General features: G+C 41.6%; 1 protein-coding gene across 6 annotated transcripts in view; it reads right to left on the bottom strand.

The window, feature by feature from the left end:
- Positions 1 to 21090, bottom strand: part of FMN1 (formin 1) — a 445431-nt gene that overhangs the window by 37244 nt on the left and 387097 nt on the right. For all 6 annotated transcript variants that reach the window (XR_012373582.1, XR_012373583.1, XR_012373584.1 and 3 more), the window contains one exon: positions 16654 to 16803. Coding sequence is in view for 2 of the 6 variants with exons in the window: in XM_073876758.1 (XP_073732859.1) it covers positions 16654 to 16803 (150 nt within the window). In the remaining 4 variants the exon portion in view is untranslated. The remainder of the gene's footprint in view (positions 1 to 16653; positions 16804 to 21090) is intronic.

The raw sequence follows: 21090 nt of genomic DNA, 5'->3' as shown, positions 1-21090 counted from the left end.
CGACAGGCCAATATACTTGGACAGACCCACACTTCTCTATGCTCATTCTCTCTTCAGAGTCTGACCCTTGACCATGACTACCCCTTCACCCCCAGGGTCCCCAGGTCATTCTCACCAGTGGCCATGGTAAGACAGACCAGCAGGGAAGTAATACAGGTCTTTGACTTAAAAGATTGAGCTCCTTACACATGGGAATCTAGTCTCTAAAAGTTATCCTGCGATAAATTAGCCCATCACTTGTCCTTCCTAGGTTTGACAATTTTTCCCTACCTCCCTCCTAAGATATTTTTCTATTCATGATGAAGGAAGTCCTTTTCCAGACGGAATTTCACCAGCTACACAATCAGCCACTTCATAGTGTTTGTGGGCTATCACTTGTAGTACCCAAACATACTTTGACTTCAAATGATTAATTGCAGAACAAAGGCCTCTTCCGCTTTGCAGAGCTTCTCCCCCAGGCCACAGGGGAGTGGAAGTGGAGGGGGGGGGGTGGTCCCTGGACTTGCCCTGGAATGCATGAGCAGTTAAAGCCAATCACTCTGCACTTGGTAGACGAAGCACCCTGAGCCGCCCCAGAGATGTAGGTGCAGAGTGAAAGGTAACAGCACAGTTTCCTCATTCAGGGAGGGGCATCTGGGAGACAGCTTGCAAACCGAAGCCGGCCCTGTGTCATTAATCTGCAAGTTTAATTGCAATGCACAGCTAGTCTTTGGAAGACCTTTCCAATCCTGATAATGAAGACATGCATGTGCTTGTAGACACCAACTCCCCCACTTTTTGGTTTTGGAACTATACCACTTACTAAGTTTCACAAAAACCTAGAACTGATTAGAACCTGTTGGCACAGTGTGACCGAAACAAAAAGGGTAAGGAAATAGGGAGATTGTGTGGAGCAGGGTAGCCTTTCTGGCGCCCCTCAAATCATACTACCCAGGCAGGCCCCTATTCCGTCTAGTCTCTGCCCAAGGCAGGAGCCGTCAGGAGTCCCACAGATAAGCAATTTAGATACATTCTAGCTGAATGAAGGAGACTTACTGCGGCTTTCCATTGCTGTCTGCCAAGCCAAGGAAATAGAGTGCGGACAGACGCTCTCTCAGGTTCTTATTTGAGCTCCAAAAAGGTTGGAGGCTTGGCACAGCCATGTATCCCAAGGATCTTCACTTCCTTGTTTTTTCCAGTTTTTTTTTTTTTAAGATAAACTGAAAGTCATATAGTCAAGAACAGAGAAGGTGATTGTTTTACCCCATTGACTAATCTTTCTTGTTCTAAACATGTCTATCTTCTTTAACAAAGCTATTAAGATATTAGATGCTTGGGCATAAGCAACCCATATAGGATATATTTCGGGAATTCTATTACCAAAATCCAAATAAATAAGATATCTCATCTATCGATAGCAGACAGCAAATCCTGTAATCAATTTCAACAGCAAATCCTGTAATCAAATCCCGTAATCAATTTCAATTTCAAAATCAAGGCAAAGAAAACACAGGGATCATTTATTTGTTTAACAAATAGTCATTGAGGGGCGGAGCAAGATGGCGGAGGAGTAGGAGACCTAGATTTCGTCTGGTCTCAGGAATTCAGCTGAATAGGGATCAAACCATTCTGAACACCTACGAACTCAACAGGAGATCGAAGAGGAGAGTAGCAACAACTCTCTGAACAGAGAAGCAACCACCTACTGGAAGGTAGGACGTGCAGAGAAGTGAATCCGAGGCGATATTCGGGAGGATAGATGGCGGGGGAGGGGCCTCCGTCGGCCGCTTCTGGCAAGTGATAGAGCCGCGGAGCACAAAATCGGACCTTTTAGAAGTTGGCTCCGCTGAGGGACGTCGCTGCAGTGGCTAAGCGGGGGGGTGGAATCCTCCCGGGAGAGGGTGGTCTCAGGACCCTTGGGGTCACAGAAAGACCGGGGGTGCCTGAGTGCAGCAGAGCTCCCAGGTATCGGAGCGGGGAAGCCGGCTGCAGAGACGGAGCCGAGGAGCGGGCTCTTGGCTCGGGGTTGCCATAAACTGTGATCCGCGGCCCAGTCGGGCCACTGCTCCTCCAGCAGGGACCCAACAAGCGGCAGAGCCAGGAAGACTCCCCTTCCTCCCCCGGGAGGAGTGGCGCGGGAGCACAGTGCAGGGATCTGCTGGGTTTGGAGACTCCACACGGGGTCGGGTAACAGAGATAGAATTGCTCGGTCACAGGCCGGGTGAGCACGGAGTGCGGCCGGAGACCAGGGAGACAGGAGTGACTGCTTTTCTCTGGGGGCGCACTGAGGAGCGGGGCCCCGAGTTCTCAGCTCCTCCGGGTGGAGATTGGGAGGCCACCATTTCGCCCTGGTCCTCCTAAGCTGTACTGAGAGCTTGCAGGGAACAAAAGCTCCCAAGAGCAAACACGAGCAGCTTGCTTAGCCCGGACCGACAAGAGTGGGGCAATTCTGCCTCCGGCAAAGACATTTGGGAACCACGGCAACAGGCCCCTCCCCCAGAAGATCAGCACGAACAGCCAGCAAGCCAAGACCAAGTTTACCGATCAAGGAGAATGGGAGAACTCCAGCGCTAGGGGAATACTGCACATAGAATTCATGGCTTTTTTTTTTTTTTTTTTTACCATGATTCATTAGTTCATCAACGTTAATTTTTTTTAACTTTTTTTTAATTTTACTTTTTCCCTTTTTCAACCAACATCTTATCCCTTTTTTTTAAAAAAAAAACATTTTTTATTTTTCATTTTTAGAGTCATATTTTATCGCTTCATGGTAGTTACCCTTATTTTTGGCATATATATATATAAGTTGTTCTCTCTTTAAAATTTTGAGATACAGTTTCTTCTAACAGATCAAAATATACCATAAATCACTAGTGTATGGCTCTGTTCTAGTCTCCTGCCTGATCACATTCTCTCCCTTTTTCTTTTTTAAATCTTCTTTTTCAAACAACTTACCTTATCAATTCCTTTTATAAAATCTTTTATAATTTTCATCTTTACAGTCATCTTCCATCCTTTCATTGTATCAACCCTTATTTTGTACATATATGTCTTTCTTCCTTTAAAATTTTAGGAGGCACTTTTTTCTAACAAGACCAAAATACGCCCAAAATCTAGTGTGTGGCACTGATCTATGCACTAGCCTGATCATATTTGATCATATTCTGCTTTTTTTGTATTGTTCTGTTTTTGTTTTTATCTTTTTTTTTCTCTTTCTTTTTTCTCTCCCCTTCTTTTCCCCTGGTTTCAGGTCTTTTCTGATTTGTATACAGTATATTTGCTGGGGACGTTGTTAACCTGTTAGCATTTTGGTCTCTCATTCATCTATTCTCCTCTGGACAAAATGACAAGACGAAAAAAATCACCTTAGCAAAAAGAACAAGAGGTAGTACTGTCAGCCAGGGACCTACTCAATACGGACATTAGTATGATGTCGGACCTAGAGTTCAGAATCATGACTTTAAAGATACTAGCTGGGCTTGAAAAAAGCATGGAAGTTATTAGAGAAACCCTTTCTGGAGAAATACAAGAACTAAAATCTAACCAAGTTGAAATCAAAAAGGCTATTGATGAGGTGCAATAAAAAATGGGGGCATTAACTGCTAGGATAAATGAGGCAGAAGAGAGAATCAGCGATATAGAAGACCAAATGATGGAAAATAAAGAGGCTGAGAAAAAGAGAGATAAACAACTAGAGGATCACAAGGGCAGAATTCGAGAGATAAGCGATACGATAAGACGAAACAACATTAGAATAATTGGGATCCCAGAAGAAGAAGAAAGGGAGGGGCAGAAGGTATATTGGAGCAAATTATAGCAGAGAACTTCCCTAATGTGAGGAAGGAAACAGACATCAAATCCAGGAGGCACAGAGAACCCCTCTCAAAATGAATAATAAGAGGTCAACACCCCGACATCTAATAGTAAAACTTACAAGTCACAGAGACAAAGAGAAAATCCTGAAAGCAGCTCGGGAGAAGAGATGTGTTACCTACAATGGTAGAAATATTAGATTGGCAACAGACCTATCCACAGAGACCTGGCAGGCCAGAAAGGACTGGCATGATATCTTCAGAGCACTAAATGAGAAAAATATGCAGCCAAGAATATTATATCCAGCTAGGCTGTCATTGAAAATAGAAGGAGAGATAAAAGGCTTCCAGAACAAACAAACACTAGGAATTTGCAAACACAAAACCAGCCCTCCAAGAAATACTGAAAGGGGTCCTCTAAGCAAAGAGAGAGCCTAAAAGCAGCATAGATCAGAAAGGAACAGAGACAATATACAGTAACAGTCACCTTACAGGCAATACAATGGCACTAAATTCATACCTTTCAATAGTTACCCTGAACGTAAATGGGCTCAATGCCCCAATCAAAAGACACAGGCTATCAGATTAGATTAAAAAACAAGACCCATCAATATGCTGTCTGCAAGAGACTCGTTTTAGACCCAAAGACACCCCCAGATTGAAAGTGAGGGGGTGGAAAACCATTTACCATGCTAATGGACACCAAAAGAAAGCTGGGGTGGCAATCCTTATATCAGACAAATTAGATTTTAAACCAAAGACTGTAATAAGAGATGAGGAAGGACACTATATCCTACTTAAAGGGTCTAACAAGAAGATCTAACAATTGTAAATATCTATGCCCCTAACATGGGAGCAGCCAATTATATAAGGCAATTAATAACAAAAGCAAAGAAACACATTGACAACAATACAATAATAGTGGGGGACTTTAACACCCCCCTGACTGAAATGGACAGATCATCTAAGCAAAAGATCAACAAGGAAATAAAGACTTTAAATGAAACACTGGACCAAATGGACTTCACAGACATATTCAGAACATTCCATCCCAAAGCAACGGAATAAACGTTCTTCTCTAGTGCCCATGGAACATTCTCCAGAATTGATCACATCCAGGGTCACAAATCAGGTCTCAACCGGTACCAAAGGATTGGGATCATTCCCTGCATATTTTCAGACCACAATGCTTCGGAACTAGAACTCAGTTACAAGAGGAAAGTCAGAAAGAACTCAAATACATGGAGGCTAAAGAGCATCCTAATAAAGAATGAATGGGTCAACCAGGAAATTAAAGAAGAATTAAAAAAATTCACGGAAACCAATGAAAATGAAAACACAACTGTTCAAAATCTTTGGGATACAGCAAAGGCAGTCCTGAGAGGAAAGTGTATAGCAATACAAGCCTTTCTCAAGCAACAAGAAAGGTCTCAAAAACACAACCTAACCCTACACCTAAAGGAGCTAGAGGAAAAACAGCAAATAATGCCTAAACCCAGCAGGAGAAGAGAAATAATAAAGACCAGAGCAGAAATCAATGAAATAGAAACCAAAAGAACAGTAGAACAAATCAACGAAACTAGGAGCTGGTTCTTTGAAAGAATTAACAAGATTGATAAAGCCCTGGCCAGACTTATCAAAAAGAGAAGAGAAATGACCCAAATCAACAAAATCATGAATGAAAGAGGAGAGATCACAACCAACACCAAAGAAATAAAACAATTATAAGAACATATTATGAGCAACTCTATGCCAGCAAATTAGATAACCTGGAAGAAATGGGTGCATTCCTAGAGATGTATCAACTACCAAAATTGAACCAGGAAGAAATAGAAAACCTGAACAGACCTACAGCCACTAAGGAAATTGAAGCAGTCATCAAAAATCTCCAACAAACAAAATCCCAGGGCCAGGTGGCTTCCCAGGGGAATTCTACCAGACATTTAAAGAAGAATTAATACCTATTCTCCTGAAACTGTTCCAAAAAGTAGAAATGGAAGGAAAACTTCCAAACTCATTTTATGAGGCCACCATTACCTTGATCCCAAAACCAGACAAAGACCCCATCAAAAAGGAGAATTACAGACCAATATCCTTGATGAACATGGATGCAAAAATTCTCACCAAAATACTAGCCAATAGGATCCAACAGTACATTAAAAGGATTATTCACCATGACCAAGTGGGATTTATCCCTGGGCTGCAAGGATGGTTCAACATCCACAAATCAATCAACGTGATACAATCCGTTAACAAAAGAAAGAACAAGAATCATATGATCCTCTCAATAGATGCAGAGAAAGCATTTGACAAAGTACAGCATCCTTTCTTGATCAAAACTCTGTTCAGAGTATAGGGATAGGGGGTACATACCTCAATATCATAAAAGCCATCTATGAAAAACCCACAGCGAATATCATTCTCAATGGGGAAAAGCTGAGAGCTTTTCCCCTAAGGTCAGGAATGCGGCAGGGATGTCCACTATCACCACTGCTATTCAACATAGTATTAGAAGTCCTAGCCACAGCAATCAGACAACAAAAAGAAATCAAAGGCATCCAAATCGGCAAAGAGGAAGTCAAACTCTCACTCTTTGCAGATGATATGATACTGTATGTGGAAAACCCAAAAGACTCCACCCCAAAACTGCTAGAACTCATCCAGGAATTCAGTAAAGTAGCAGGATATAAAATCAATGCACAGAAATCAGTGGCATTCCTGTACACCAACAGCAAGACAGAAGAGAGACAGATCAAGGAGTCGATCCCATTTACAACTGCACCCAAAACCATAAGATACCTAGGAATAAATTTAACCAAAGAGGCAAAGGATCTGTACTCAGAAAACTATAAAACACTCATGAAAGAAATTGAAGAAGACACAAAGAAATGGAAAAACGTTCCATGCTCATGGATTGGGAGAACCAACATTGTGAAGATGTCAATGCTACCTAGAGCAATCTACACATTCAATGCAATCCCCATCAAAATACCATCCACTTTTTTCCAAGAAATGGAACAAATAATCCTAAAATTTGTATGGAACCAGAAGAGACCTCGAATAGCCAGAGGAATGTTGAAAAAGAAAAGCAAAGCTGGTGGCATCACAATTCCGGACTTCCAGCTCTATTACAAAGCTGTCATCAAGACAGTATGGTCCTGGCACAAAAACAGACACATAGATCAATGGAACAGAATAGAGAGCCCAGAAATGGACCCTCAACTCTATGGTCAACTAATCCTGACAAAGCAGGAAAGAATGTCCAATGGCAAAAAGACAGTCTCTTCAAGAAATGGTGTTGGGAAAATTGGACAGCCACATGCAGAAGAATGAAACTGGACCATTTCCTTACACCACACACAAAAATAGACTCCAAATGGTTGAAAGACCTAAACATGAGACAGGAGTCCATCAAAATCCTAAAGGAGAACACAGGCAGCAACCTCTTCGACCTCAGCCGCAGCAACTTCTTCCTAGAAACATCGCCAAGGGCAAGGGAAGCAAGGGCAAAAATGAACTATTGGGATTTCATCAAGATAAAAAGCTTTTGCACAGCAAAAGAAACAGTCCACAAAGCCAAAAGACAACCGACTGAATGGGAGAAAATATTTGCAAATGACATATCAGATAAAGGGCTAGTATCCAAAATCTATAAAGAACTTATCAAACTCAACACCCAAAGAACAAATAATCCAGTCAAGAAATGGGCAGAAGACATGAACAGACATTTTTCCAAAGAAGACATCCAAATGGCCAACAGACACAGGAAAAAGTGCTCAACATCGCTCGGCATCAGGGAAATCCAAATCAAAGCCTGAATGAGATACCACCTCACAGCAGTCAGAATGGCTAAAATTAACAAGTCAGGAAACGACAGATGTTGGCAGGGATGCGGAGAAAGGGGAACCCTCCTACACTGTTGGTGGGAATGCAAGCTGGTGCAGCCTCTCTGGAAAACCGTATGGAGGTTCCTCAAACAGTTGAAAATAGAGCTACCATTCGATCCAGCAATTGCACTACTGGGTATTTACCCCAAAGATACAAATGTAGGGATCCGAAGGGGTACGTGCACCCCAATGTTTATAGCAGCAATGTCCACAATAGCCAAACTGTGTAGTATGCAGCCGTCAAAAGGAATGAGATCTTGCCATTTGCAACGACGTGGATGGAACTGGAGGGTGTTATGCTGAGGGAAATAAGTCCATCAGAGAAAGACATGTATCATATGACCTCACTGATATGAGGAATTCTTAATCTCAGGAAACAAACTGAGGGTTGCTGGAGTGGTGGGGGATGGGAGGGATGGGGTGGCTGGGTGATAGACACTGGGTAGGGCATGTGCTATGGTGAGCGCTGTGAATTGTGCAAGACTGTTGAATCACAGATCTGTACTTCTGAAACAAATAATGCAACATATGTTAAGAAAAAAGAAAAAGAAGAAGATGGCAGGAGGCGAAGAATGAGGGGGAGTAAATCAGAGGGGGAGATGAACCATGAGAGAGGATGGACTCTGAAAAACAAACTGAGGGTTCTAGAGGGGAGGAGGGTGGGGGGATGGGTTAGCCTGGTGATGGGTATTAAAGAGGGCACGTTCTGCGTGGAGCACTGGGTGTTATGCACAAACAATGAATCATGGAACACTACATCAAAAACTAATGATGTAATATATGATGAGTAACATAACAATAAAAAAACCCCAAAAAACAAATAGTCATTGAGCACCTACTATGTATAAGGAAACACCAGGTGCAAGAGAGAAAACAAAGAAGCATAAGACACTGCACTTGTCTTCTAGGGCTCACGATTCATTTAAGGGAGAAAATGTCTATAACTAAATGAATGTAAAAGAAATCACTAATGACAAAACTGAAGGGACGGTAGGTAACCCCTCCAGAGTTGTGGTGAAAAGGTAACTCACAGGGATTGGGGAATACTTCATGAAGGAGGCAATATGTGACCAGTAGATTAAATCCTTTCAGAATAGGGTCACATAAGTTGTATAGCATTAAAGACGTAATAGATATTTTAAAAGTACATGTTAAAATCAAGCTGATTATATGCTATAATTCTGTACTATGAGAGACAGATGTGGACTAAGTACCCAGAGAAGGACACGCAGGAAAGATGGCACTTAGGCTGGCCCCAGAAATCACGCTGTGTGATTCCTCCAAAATGGGTCCTAAGACTCCCAAGTCCAGGTCTTTGCCATGTGATTCCCAGAATGTCCTTACCCCTTTCCTCTCTAAGCATCTTAATTCATCTGCTCTGTCAATGCCCAGCTCATTTTCTACCTAACATCACAGGACGTCAGGGTTGGAGCATACCTTCAAGATCTCCTAAGTCTAGCAGTTCCTAAACTTGGCTGAACATAGTAAAAACCAACACAGAACGATGTAAGGGAGCAGTCCTCCCTCCCACTTCCAAAGCTCACCGCATATATTTAAGCAAGGGATGGGTGAAGCCAAGGCATTTATTCAAGCAACCAAATACAGAATGAGTTCCTGCTCTGCCCTCACTGTAGGGAGCTCACTGAAACTGCAGATTGCTGGGTTCCACCCCACTTGGATTCTGATGCGGTTGATCTATTTCCTTTTTGACAAAGCTCTCCAGGTGATTTGAAAGACCTAGCAGATTTAGGAGCAGCTGATCTCCAACCTTTTTCTACCGGTTTCTGAATCCCCTCTACAATTTTCTGCTCAGTGTGGTCCTGACATCTTCCTAAAGTCCTCCCTAACTTCCACATTTCTTGGGGAGTACTTCCTCCCCCCAAATTCTTACACCACCCCAGATCTTCAATTTCCACTTACTATCATGTTGTACAATGTTGTGAAGTCCCTTCTAGGCCAATAAACAATTTTTCGGCTCTGTGCTGGAGAGTGCACCATAGAACATATACAAGGAATGGGTTTATGTCCTAGAGGTGGGAAAAGACGCATAAACTGCTAAAATAAAAGTTGGAATGAATTAGGTTCTAAAGGATGTTAAAAAACAAAAACCAAAAATAAAAACATGGGGTCAGAGACGAGAGGAAGAAGTAGTTTTTTTACTTAGAGGCATTTCAGAAACTTTCTAGAGAAGCTGGTTTTGAAGGTAGTCTTTAGCAAATGACTACATTTTGAGCCCCCATTTAACCAGTAGGAAATAACTGGGGACAATACAGTGTAAAGAAATTATCCAATGAGAACACAAGGCAAGAATGTGCAGGTGCGAGAAACAGTGAGTCGTCAGGGTGGGGACATGAGGGATGAGGCTACAGGAAATGAGGTTGGAAAGTGAATTAAAGGCAAGTGGTTTGAAGACTCATGCTCTAATTTGGGAGAGAATATGGAATACTTGAAAGAGCTCAAGCTTAGGGCGCCTGGGCGGCTCAGTCAGCTGAGCCTACGATTCTTGATTTCGGCTCAGGTCATGATCTCAGGGTTGTGAGATCAAGGCCCACATCGGCCTGCACACTCAGCGGGGTGTCTGCTTGAGATTTTCTCTCTCCGTCTCCCACTACCCCTTTCCCACCCATGTGCACATGCACACTCTCTCTTTCTCTCTCTCAAATAAATCTTTTTTTAAAAAAAGAGCTCAAGCTTTAGTGCCAAAGAAGACCTCCATCTTTTATTCACATTCTGTTGCTTCCTAGTGAAACTGTGATGCTGGCAATTGATTTACTCTCTTCTGTGTTCCTGTATGGAATAGTAATATACCCTCTTCTCCGGGCTGTTAGAAGGACACAACAAGTTAATGAATATAAGTGCCAACTATGGCCAATTCTCTTCCCTTTATTTTGTCAGTAATAGAAAACCACAGACTATGTTTAAACAAATAGATGTAATCTAACTTCTGTTTTAGGAAGAGAACTGGATATAATATTAAGGGACATTAGAGAGGAAACAGAAAACACATAGGTAGAGAGAACAGAAGGCTGTTCCAATAATCCAGGTGACAGCTGAGGTCCTGAACGAGGGCAGAGCCACTGTGAAGACAAGGTACAGAAGATTAACCACTGAGGAGGCAAAACGGAGAGGTCAGCAACAGGTGGAAAATGACCACGTGGAGTTGAGGATGAATCAGGTTTTCATCCTGCTTTTGGCTGCTAAGAAGGAGGACAGTGATGCAGACAAAAGTGTTGGGAACCCGACAGGAGCAGGCGTCAGGTGAGAGAGGATACATTCCAACGGGGACTTACTGAATTGCAGGTGGAGGCTGGGCATCCTGTGGGAATGGTTGGTGTGCAGCAGATTTGGGTCTAAGACTTGGAAGTCAGAGTTTGGGTCTGGGGAAGAAGACTTGGGAGGGGCTGGCAGAGCCGGTAGGGGAAGCTATGAAAATAGATGGGACTAGCTAGGGAGAGGGTGCCAAGCAGAAAAGAGGAACACTGACATGTGGACCTCGGGAAAGGTTCGCTCCTGAGGAATAAAAGAAAATGAGGAGCTAATGAAGGAGATGGAGGAAGAGTGGTTGCTCTTACAGATTTTTACGCAAAAGGAAAATAAGTTTTTCTTGTTTAAGCAACCATTATTTTGGCCTTTGCTATGGCAGCTGAGGCTTTACCCTTACTGATACAGGAAGAAGGCAGTGTGTGCCAACAAAAAAGAAGTAAGAATAAACAAAAAACTCCTCGTTTAAGAAGCTAGAAGGGAAAGGAAAGAGATGGAATGGTAGTTTCCAGAAGGCAGAGGGTCAAAAGAGGTGTGTTAGTTTTTTTCAAATCAATGCTCCTATACTTGTTACTATTTTTAAGTCTCCCATCTCCTCTCTTTATTCATGGAATATTCTGCCGAAGTAGTTTTAAATTTATTGCTTGGGCAATAAGCAGGTTTTATTCTTCGTGGTTATGATAATTCTGTTTATAAGTCAGCTCTTTGGGACATTTACTGTTTGTATATTTGTACAGAACTGTCTCCCAATGTGACTTATGAATAGAAAAATGCAAAGTTTTGCCAATTTACTAGGGGGTGATTATTTGTATTATTGCAGCGGTCCTTCAAAATACGAAGCTTCTTAGCAGGTAAGTGTACACAGACCCTTTGACCATACAACAGAGGGCTAGGGAAGAGAATGTTAACTTGTTACAAGTTACTGTAATGACCATGTATGCATGTCAGTAGGAAAGCAGAATTCAATAAATAAAAATTTTCGTTTATGGAACTTTTTCCAGGAAAAACTTTATCATATAAAGAGAGGAATTTCTGCAACATCTACACTGTGATCAATGGCTCCTTTGTGGGCTGAGTGACGGCCTAAGTTTCCAACTCCTGGTCCTAAAGTGACCTGAGCAGTAAGGAGCTGTGAGGACAGCTTTTGGGATAACCCCACAACAGCTCTGAACTATCTGCTGTCAAAAGTATGCCAACTGCATAATCAACCATAATCACAGCAAGTAATATACTTAGAACAGAAACCCCGTTGGTATTTAGCTGAACTAAAAATGAGAAAGTAACCATCCATTCCCCCATAGTGTAAATTTTAGCTATGTGTATAATGAGATTTCTTATTTGCATTTTTCATAAAACTCACCAAACTCCTTATTCACTCATTACTTACCCATTATGGGTTTTTTAAATGGCACTTTGAAGGTTTGCTTTGGCTCAGAGTGAATTATTTGCCAAGATTTTATTCCTGGAGTCATGAATCCCCTGAGACTTCTTCACCTTTTGCAAATTCATAGCTCATTTTGTGGGTCCTAGTGGTTTGTGGTCTCTATGCATGCATGTGTGGGCATGTGTGGGGAGCTGTCTTAAGATACCCTAAGTAGTGAAACATTTCATAAGAAAGGGTCCTATATCCTGGAGTAATTAAACAAAAAAAAAAATGAAAAAGCAGAAAATGAGTAAAGAGTAGTTTATAAAAGTAGCAAACATTAGGTTACCTCCTTGTCTTATGCATATGCTTGGATAATCTATTGATTTAATAGGTGGAAGAAATGTGTGCTACAAAAATTCATTGAGTGTTTGGATATCAAGAAGTACAAATACAAAAGTACATGAAAAGGTAAAATGAGGCAAAGCTGCCTCTGAGAGTAAAAATTTTAATGAACTTTAATAAACCACTAAATGCAATGTTAGATACACATGAGAAGAGGAAAACATTTTTGTGTGCATACTTAAAAAAAAAAATGTTTTCTCCAAGACCAACATTACTATTGCAGGGGAAGAACTTGGGGCACAAGGCAAGTTGGCTACAGACATTTACCAATCAAGAGGGCAAGGAAAATTCTCCCTGCTCCCAGATCTCTTTGTAGCTTACTGCCAGACCTTGGCTAGAAATGTCTTCCAATACAGTCCCTAATGAGCTGAAGAGTAAAGGTGGGAGACATTATCTCAGAAATGAAATATATTGCTTCTAGGAATATTAGAAAAGTAGTTTTTAGATTCATAGAGATTACTAGCTAGAAGAGATCATCCCAATACATATATTTAACAGATGTGACAATTATGTCCCCTACACAATAAGCAACTGGCCCAAGATCACATAGCAAATTATTGGTATAAAAATGTTGATTTTCAACTCTCCACCTAGAGGTTTTTTTTTTTGCACTACTGAGCATTCCCTGTAATCAGAAGGGGTAAAAGAGGAGCCTGGTACATTTCACTGCAGGGATAAGTTCCAGTATTTGGGACAGCATGAGAAGAGGGTGGGCCATAGACCGAAGGTCTAGGGACTGGGGCATTCTGGATTTGTGCCTGGACACAGAAGTTGCTATTTTGCCTAATACTGGCTTAAATGCCAAGGGCAATTTAATGACATTAATATACCATCATATAGTAGCTTGCTCTTCTACTGATATACTTACTCTGCAGGTAAATCATATCCCTAGCGAAATACTATGTCTCCTCTACTCAAAAACAGAATTGCATCCCGACCCCAGCTTAATACTACAGCTTATCATTCACTCACAAGGTACAAAAACATTGGATGTTTTTATAAGATAGTCATTTGTGTGTTTAGATATTATTCTGGGTTTTATGAGGGGGCAATTGTCACCCTGTTATGAAGCTGCATCCATTTCAATTTTGCATCAAGCTAATGTGTATTGATGGAAACCATGTTAAGCAGAACAAGAAGTAAATATTCTCTACCACCACAAATTGATTACAAGTGGCCTAAAGTAGTTCTCAACACTTCCATTTCATTTGGAAGTGAATTTACACCTTTGAAAATATTATTTCTCCTTAATTTGTCCCAGTGATTTTTGGGATTTTAATTGGCCTTCAAATATATTTAAAAATCAAATAGGTGAAATTTCTTCTGAAGGAATCCCAAACTACAGCTTTTTTTTTTTTTTCCTAATAATTACAAGCTCTCAGGCTTTCATTTGGTTTTGAATTTCCTTTTTGAGGATGTCTTTGTATTATGTGATGTTACCTCCTGATGTTTAGTTTTATTGGGATTTCTTGGAAAAGTATAATAAAAATTAATAATAATGGACATGATTAAATGGGTGTCAAGACAAAGCGATCATGTTGTTTCTCATGTAATTATAATGGAAGAATTCAAGTTAATTTGCTTATTTTAGCATAATGAATATGTGATTCCAACAGTTTAAAAGCTAAAATCTTTAGCAGGTAGAGGACAATGAAAAAAAAAATCATCACATCACAAGAAAACCCTGGATATTAATCAGTTTGTTTAACCGGATGAACAGTTGTATACATAATGTGCTAACATTTCTTAACAAGTAGATTTCTGTAAACAAACTGCTTCCAAAAATATTTTATGAGCTGTCATTAACTTCGGAGATGTTTTTCTAGTTTGGCAACCTTGGTGATCCATCTCGCAAAAGCACGGCTGGAATGGAGAGACCCCTGAAATTGCTAAGTGAGGAGAACTGAGAAGGGTCCTGCGAAGTCATGACCCTTGAAAGGTGTTGGTTTACAGAGTGTGAAGCAGGCAATTCCCTAGCTGCACCCAGGAAGCAGCGCTGGACGGGCCGGTGGCTAGCAGGGAGCAGCGCTTTGAAGGACGGGAGGATCCCACCGCCACATCAGACTCACAGTTTGCTTGAACTTCTATGATGGGGGAAAACTCCTTAATTTGGACAACAGTTCAATATTTCAACAGAAGATTCTTAAACTAAAAAGCTATTAATTACCCCCCTCTTTTTTTTTTCCCCCAGGACTGTTTTTTTAGGGCTCCAACTAGAAGGACAAATTCACTAAGGATGATGCTCAGAATCTGAGGCACAAGATCTTATGCAGAGGCTGTCCATTCCGGACGCCCTGCTGGACTACCTGGCTTTCGGGTGTGGGCGCGGAGAGCTGCCTGCTGAGCAGCTGCTGCAGGAACTTGGCTCTATCACTTTCCTATGGGGCTCACAGCACAGAATTTGTGCCACAGGAGCTTAGGTAAGCTGAAAAGGCCAAATAAGCAACTGCGGGGCAAGAGCAAGAAGTCAGACTCCAAGAGTTTTAGGGTTTTTTCTTCCACATCATTATTATTGTTGTTGTTGTCATTATTATTATTTTAAAGATTTTATTTATTTGACAGAGAGCGCACAAGCAGGGGGAGCGGCAGGCAGAGGCAGAGGGAGAAGCAGGCTCCCCGCTGAGCTGCGAGCCCAGTGCTGGGCTTGATCCCAGCACTCTGGGATCAAGACCCGAGCCGAAGGCAGATGCTTAACCGACCCAGGCATCCCTCCTCCACATTATTATTAACAATCTATTTTCTTAACAATGTCACAACTATTTTTTTGCTTCACTTTATCTATATAATGGATCTACTCACTTTAATTCCCATGTTTTCAAAGAAGTAATGGTGGAAGAGAAATGCTGATAAGCATTTTTAAAGGTCTTTGGCTTCCTCAGAAAAAAAAAACCCTGAGGAAAATATTTAGATACTCAGGAATACTGGGTCAAAGATCTCTAAACCTTCATCCCTTTAAAAATAGCTTTTTAAGGTGAAACATATTAGTGTATTGTATGTGTGAGTGTGCACGTGTAGATATATCATGTATATGCCTTTTCTCTGATCACGAAGTAAAGAACAAAAATACTGAATTACGGAATTCGAGGTCTCAATGTTTAGTGAGATATGGATGCTATAGATAAGCCATTTCCCTTAATTCGTAGTTTTTTTTTTGTCTCCTACTCCGCTTTGAATGACACTCTCATACATCTGTTCTGCAGCAGTAGTACAGCAAGACCTTTTTGAAGTTTAAATGCATGACACCCTTTGTAGAACAGTGGTGACCTGATCAAAACAGTGATCAAGCAGAAATGCTTTTTTTTTTTTTTTTCTGATAAGCAGGGCAAAAGTTAGTCTCTTTCTAAGCAGAATGAACTCCCTCTCTCTCTCTCCCTCTTTCCCCTTGTATTCAGAGTGGAGATTTTTCTTCTACCCCCAGCTAATAAAATCAGGAGGCTGCAATGAGGCTGAGCGGCAAGCAGTTTGATGTCCTCAGCAGGATACGAGGAGTCAGAAGTGGCGCTGTAAATCCAGAGCGGGGCTTCAACACTGTGTTAAGTGTGGCCTGAGTCTCAGAGATTTCCTTTTGATGCAAGTTCAGTATATTAATGGGAAAAGCATTCACTTTTATTTGTCTGTACTGTCTGCGACAGCAAGGCTGCCTCATTTAGCCTGGGCCAACGTGAAAATACACAGAGAAGCAATCTGTTGCAAATTAGCACAGCTCCGCTTTCATTTACTAGCTAGTAATTGGAAGGGGTTAAGAAAGTGTAACTTATCAGACCACGTGAGCTATCTGCTTGTGTGGATTTCCCCGTGAGCCCCCAGGCAATAATCTTTTCTCAATGTCCACTTGATCTGAAAGAAAATCCTGATGCATGTAAAATGCGCTCCCTCGGTGAGGTTTGACAAGGCAGTTTCCCCTACTCCTGAAAGGGGTATTCATATGACTCCATTAGAACCTTACCTTTCTTTAGATATAGTTTTACTCTCCCGCTTCCAAATGGTCTTGAAGTCACTGCAGAATTCGTACCATACCATAAACACATAGTTGGGTGTGATTTCCTTCTCACCAGACTTTGGCTTCATCCCAAAATATCCTACTGTTGTTTCAAAACTGCAACAGGTAGGGGGAAAAAACAGAGTGAGGTGGGGGGTGAGAAACTGTCTATACCCTCAGGGCGGGATTGCTGGGGGGGGGGTGCATTTCCTATATATTCATTCTCTAAGACAGAAGCCCAGCCTCATAGTGACTGTGGCTTATCCGGAGCCTCAGAAAACCTATTTACTTAAACCACTTCTCCAAGAAATTCAATCTGATACTCCTGGTCACATCTTATGTGTATAAAAGTGAGCAAGTCTGATTCCAGGGGGTATGCAAGTAAAGCTACGAGTTTGCTCTTCATCTCAAATCCACATCATTTACCAGCTCTTCATATTACGTTTAATGAGTACATGGACATATAATGATGACATATTGATTCTGCAGCCTTAGCAGTGGTCAGTTAGACAGCCCATGAGGAATATTTAATCTGCTGAGCACTCCATGGAAAATCCAGAGACTATTCTATCCTTATTCTGCCATCCGCTGGCTTTGTGATCTTGGGTCAATCACTCAGCATCAGACTCTCCGTTTTCTCAAGGGTAAAATAAGACTTAGAATAGATGATCTCTAAGAAGGTCACATTTTAAAGCTTGATATGCTATAAGAATACAAACCACCGAGGCATAAAAAGAGATATAACCGAAGGCATGGCAAGGTTTGGGTAAAAAACCATCTTTGATCCTGGAAAGACGATCTCTAATCTGATCAGGAAAGGATCCAGGTTTTCCAAAGTCGATTCTCAGGCATTGCTCCGAATCTCCTGACCTACCCCATGGAGGCTCACTGCACACCAGACTGCTCAGGCCTCCCAAGCAGCCCTTCTTGGAGGCTCTAGCTTTGTAGCGATTTATAGCTCTGCCCTTAGTCCCCCACCCCCAACCTTCACCCACCCAAAGACTCACAAGCTCATTTGCCATGAGCAAGAACACTTAAATAAATGGCCCCTTTTTCTAGGGTGTTGGAAACTAATCAAAGCAGGAATGGCTGGCCACGTTTACTACTCAGTGCTCTATCATCTGTTCAGACACAGCGGTTTTTTGTTTTTTTTGTTTTTTTTGTGGCCATCCTGAATCCTGAGTTTCTAATGGAGCTCCATTCAATGGCAATTGTAAAACCCTGAAGCCCCGTCACTATTATGGAGAATACTTTCATCTCGTTCTCAGTTATTGGGCAATATGTATCTCATAAGATTTTATCACATTTCACAGATGAACTGTTAATTGATTCCATGGCTATGATTAGGTGAGATCCAAGCTGGAGCTGCAGCTCTGAGTCCCATAAATTCTTTGTGCTTCTGTAAATAATAAATCTGTTTTTAATGCAAATTAAAACTACTGGCCAGGGAATTTTGGCTCCCAGTTATTAAAAGATTGGAAGTGCATAAGTGGAGAAAGGCAATAACTGCACTCATTTCTTAAGGGACTCTCTTCTAATTCCAAACATACATAATTTGGAACAAAACCAGTAATGGAAGAAAGTCGCAATGTCAGGCAACGCCTAACTGTGGCAGTCAAAATACCGATAAAACCAAATGTACGCTCTATGGCATATACTTTTATTTCATTCAAAATGAAAATTATATTGACTGTGGTGTGGAAATACACAAGTAGAGGGTTCTGTGACCCATGGGAAGAGGCCATGAATTTCTTAGAGAGTCATGGGGCTTTCAAACTGGAAGGGATGTAAGAGGTCAACTCATTCAAGGTTCTCATTTTAGAGATGAGAAAACAGAGACCTGGAAAGACTGAATGACTTTATTCATTGGCAGCGTTGGGCCTACCTCTTGGGTCCCCCAGTTCTCATTGAAATGATTTTTCCACCCTTCTGTTGCTTGTGCTCATTGACACAGGCATTTTTTTTTTTTCTGTTTCCACTTTAGACACAGTTGCCCCCCAGAAGCACCCCCCCCAGCAGAGCACATCATCATCGTTTTTCTCTTCCTTATGGTCACCTTTGATACAGAAACATACTTATTTGTGCATTAATAGAGAAGAGAAAGTCTTTCCCTCTTAGTGTTCAGAGGAACAAATGATTTCCCAGCAGGATATAGTGAAGAGGACAGAAACTCCAGTCCCTGTGCCTCACGGATCACCCCAGCAGCCCTCGCAATATCTGGAGTCTAGATCCTGAGACCCAGATGCTGCAAATACCACTGACTGTTCACAGAATGCCAGTGTTGTTCAGTGGTTTATCACAGAGCTTCAGAAAAGCACATCATCATCCTGGAGGCCTCACTTTTCCCAATCTACACTGGAGCTAACCATGTACCCTCACCACCTCTCACCCTGGGGGTTTGTGAGGCCTTGCTTGCGAACCCTCGAAGGGGACAGAGACTAAAGGAAATACTGAATTTCAGCATTCCCTCCCCCCACCATGTGTTTTAGAAACTAAGAAAGCAAGTGAACCTCTTCAGAAGAACCAGAGCAAAAACAAAGTCCCAGGGGATGGCCTGGCTTTGGCACTCTCCAACTTCGACAATGAGGAAGTTGCTCTGAGGATGTGCCTTATTTGACTTTGGGGTTATCCCTTCATTCAAGGAGAAGCTAAAGGGCTAGAATATGAGCCTATGATTACTTCATAAGGTCTAGACTACTGTCCTCCTGAAAACTGTTGATATTTAACAGCCAGGCTAATATTCTCCAATGGACAAAGGGGCCATCGTGCTTTCTGAAATTTCTATTTGTCAGCAGATAACTCTCAAATAGCTTTCAACTTTTAAAAGACTGATTTCTAATCATATGTTACGTTTCGTAAAACTTGTTTCCTTCATTCTATTCCCTTTTTTTCTCTCTGCTCCAATTCCTTATCTGATTCCTATCTTTATAATTCGGCTAAATACCTTTAAAGCACAGACAACAATGACACTATCAAAGAGCTGGTAACAACGTGAGCAGTTTTACTTTTTAGTGTCGAGGAGCCAAAGCGGGACACGTCCCCTCACTGTTTCACATGCATGCCTTTAGAAACTGCTTAAGAAAAGCAAACATGTCGTGGCCTCAGAGTAAATTGTTTCTCTTGAGAATAAAACAGAAGAATTTACTAAATCTCACACGAATATTGCAACACTGACCAACAACCTCCTTAAAAAGTGCAAGCAAACAACTGTGGTTTCTACATTAAAGATGGGATCTAACATATTTCATGTATGACATGAAAGCTACACTACCTTCACCACAAAGTCACGGAAAACGCTGACAACCAAAATTTATGACCCCCCTCAGCATAGCTAATGCACAGCAGCAGCTTCGACCCCTCGAAGGTGGGCCCCCTTTTCCTTCAGCAAGAATCTTGAAGAAATATTAGAAATTTGACATCCACCCTGGAAACCCAAATTTCTGTTTGACCTGACATCAAGGGGTGGATGTCTCTTCAGAATGTAACACAGACATACTTGTTTTATACACGGAGGAAGGGAAAAACTTAATATAGGGATAAAGCCAATCAAGGGGCACAAAAATCTTTAAAAACATCATCATGGGATTGCTTTGGTTTTTAAAGATGATCATGCTTACTTGATAATCCTGACTCAAGAACATGCCTGCAATTAGAAAAATGCAGGATTTGCCTCAACTTCACTTTCATCTGCATGTTAATTTGATTGGCAGTTGGAAGCAGGGCAAGATGTTGGCACCCGCCGAAGCAGAGCTGACAGCACTGTCTGTAGGCTTTAAGAACTCTTGGAAATTGTAGCTAGACAGAAGGAAATGGTTTGTTTCTAGAGTTTGTTCAGTTGCATTTAATGAACTCCTCTCCTCACACATTTGTAAAGCTCGTTATCCTTATAGGCTACTTCCTACCCCTACCTCTCATTTAACTTTCTAGTCCTTCTAGAATTAGCACCAGCAAAATGTATCTCAGTTCTCTGGGCTGAAAATGAGAATGCCTCAGTATATTCTCACTCACCCTTTAAGAGCAGAGGCCTAGCCAAGCTGACTAACCTGGTCAGCTGACAAAAATAAAATCCTCTATCAGGGACCCGAGCCACTGATTACTGGGTGAACTGGGTGGTTCCGTTCTTCTGTCTATTAAGAGAGAGAAGACCAAAGAAGAGGCCTGAAGTGGGTGACAGGTAGAACAGAAGACTTCCGGGGTCTCTTCCAATTTCAGAGGCACTTTTTATATATAGGGGTCAGTCCCTCCTCCCCACTTGCCCCTTGTTTACCGTATCCTCTCAGATCTGAGGAAAGACATAATAAGTCTCTTAGATATTTGCCATAATTCGTTTAATCTAGTTGTAATGCTAAGAAGGATCACATTGTTCCTAACTTCCATAAAGTGGCTCAGGAGCAGAGAAATGGA

This window comes from Callorhinus ursinus, unplaced genomic scaffold (assembly GCF_003265705.2).
Source record: "Callorhinus ursinus isolate GAN/ISIS: 27379988/994484 unplaced genomic scaffold, GSC_fseal_2.0 scaffold25, whole genome shotgun sequence".
Taxonomy (NCBI): domain Eukaryota; kingdom Metazoa; phylum Chordata; class Mammalia; order Carnivora; family Otariidae; genus Callorhinus; species Callorhinus ursinus.
Note: the sequence above shows the minus strand (reverse complement) of the source record. Positions and strands in the feature narration are given on the sequence as shown.